At 45.7% G+C, this 1,980-nt stretch overlaps 1 protein-coding gene across 1 annotated transcript; it reads right to left on the bottom strand.

Annotated features, from left to right (window-relative positions):
- Window positions 1–948, bottom strand: LOC128331059 (olfactory receptor 14A16-like). Its single transcript, XM_053264423.1, has one exon. It carries the CDS (start codon window positions 946–948, stop codon window positions 1–3), a length of 948 nt encoding a protein of 315 aa, XP_053120398.1.
- Between the last annotated feature and the right edge of the window lie 1,032 nt (window positions 949–1,980).

Genomic DNA, 1,980 nt, shown 5'->3' with positions numbered 1-1,980 from the left:
TTATAGCTGAATATGAGCATTCTTGGTTGGAAGCATCCAATAAAAAATCTTCCACAAAGCAGTTTTGACATGCTTATTTCTCATGCTGTAGATTATTGGGTTCATCATTGGAGGCACCACAGAATATAGCACAGCAAGAACCTCATCCAAATTGTATGAGGAACTGGAAGTCGGCATTAAGTAACTAAAGACACATGTACTAACTAAGAGGGAAACAACTATGAGGTGGGGGATGCAAGTCGAAAAGGCCTTTTGCCTGTTCTCCATGGAGGGCATCTTCAACACTGCAGTGAAGATCTGCACATAGGACATCACAATGCATACAAAGCAGCCAAGACCTAAGGATGCACTAAAGAGTAGAGCCCAAAATTCACTGAGGTATGAATCAGAGCATGACAGCTTGACAAGTTGTGGGACTTCACAGAAGAACTGGTTGATGATGTTGGCACAGAAGGGCATTGAAAAAATGGTACTTGTGTGTAGAGCAGCATTAAGCAAACCTACCATCCACGCACCACATGCCAGGTGCATACAGGTTCCCCAATTCATCACAGATGCATAGTGTAGTGGGTGGCAGATGGCAACATATCGGTCATAGGCCATGGCAGTGAGAAGAAACATATCAGATGATATGAAGAAGAGGAAAAAAAATACTTGTGCTGCACATTCCGTATATGAGATCCATGTTGTGTTCATGAGGGCATTGACTATAGATCTGGGAACCGTTGCCGAAGTAGTTCCAAGGTCAATAATGGATAAGTTGACAAGAAAGAAATACATCGGGGTGTGGAGGTGGGTGTTAAAGGCTACCAAAGTAATGATGAGGACATTTCCTAGCAGCACAGTCAGATACATTGCTAAGAAGATGACAACATGTAAAATCTGAAGCTCTCGTTTCTCAGAAAACCCCAGGAGAAGGAAATCTGTAATGATGGATAGATTAGACATGATTTCATTTATTAATATGATGGCTACATTCGATGTGACTTCATGGCTGTTGAAGAAAGCAGAAAGATAATTATAAATACTTTGCTTCTTGAATAAGATGGTTTTATGAAATAAATTATTTTAAAATTTCACTGATATCCTGATTAAAGAAGCACCGTTGCTTCTGAAAAGTTTAAATATCTCCTCTCCATTGCCAGCTCAGATATGAGGGCGCATTGCTCAGCACCCAAGAAGACACAAGACACAAGGTATAAAATAAGGGCCACAATGTTATTAACTCATAATCAACTTGTTAAAGAAAAGGGATTTGCTCTCCACCCCATTCAGTGTGGTATATCCAGGCATGTGTCACCAGGGCATGCCTCGCCTATGGCACAGGGTGACACACCTTGGCTCCAGGCAACCCCAATGCTCTAGAGTGGGGGCTGTCCATCCTAGCCGGCCTAAGTCCAGGCCTCTGCCATAGCAGCACACCCCAGTAGCCGTTCAGCGATTCCATGGAGCTTAGCCTGACAGAGTAGATCAAGCAACGGCAGGTCTCTCTGAGCCATGCATTCTCTAGAGAGTTGCCCTAGCCAGCCTATAGCCAAACGCTTGCCTGAAGGTGCTCACCAGCCTCCGATGTCATTTCCAACCTGCCATATAGTGACCAGGAAGGGTTACAAATTTAACAAGCTAACCCAAAAACAGTACAGTCTAAGGCAGGCGAAAAAGGACGCACACCAACAGCCAATCAGGTGAACGCCCCCAAAATTCCTGCCTGGCCCCAAAAGGCAACCAGCTTGAAACCCAAACTGTACCTTAGGGAGGAAGGGAGGGATGGAGGGAGGGAGGATGCCTTCCAGAGATGAACTGAGGCTTGTCAGTGTCGGAGGTGGTAGCTTGGTGGAAGCTCTGCCCCCTGCATGGGCCCTTTGGCCAATCAGAAGCCCTGAAGCCTCGTGCTTCTTGTGGAGGGCTGTGGCAAACAGGCTACGGTGCCCAGTTGGGCGCCGAACAGCAAGATTTTGACAACCTCTCCTTCCCCAGAAA

The sequence above is a fragment of the Hemicordylus capensis genome, chromosome 6 (assembly GCF_027244095.1).
Source record: "Hemicordylus capensis ecotype Gifberg chromosome 6, rHemCap1.1.pri, whole genome shotgun sequence".
NCBI lineage: Eukaryota > Metazoa > Chordata > Lepidosauria > Squamata > Cordylidae > Hemicordylus > Hemicordylus capensis.
Note: the sequence above shows the minus strand (reverse complement) of the source record. Positions and strands in the feature narration are given on the sequence as shown.

Excerpts from the sequence above, each read along its gene's own strand:
- LOC128331059 (XM_053264423.1), bottom strand. The coding sequence starts at position 948 with ATGTCTAATCTATCCATCATTACAGATTTCCTTCTCCTGGGGTTTTCT.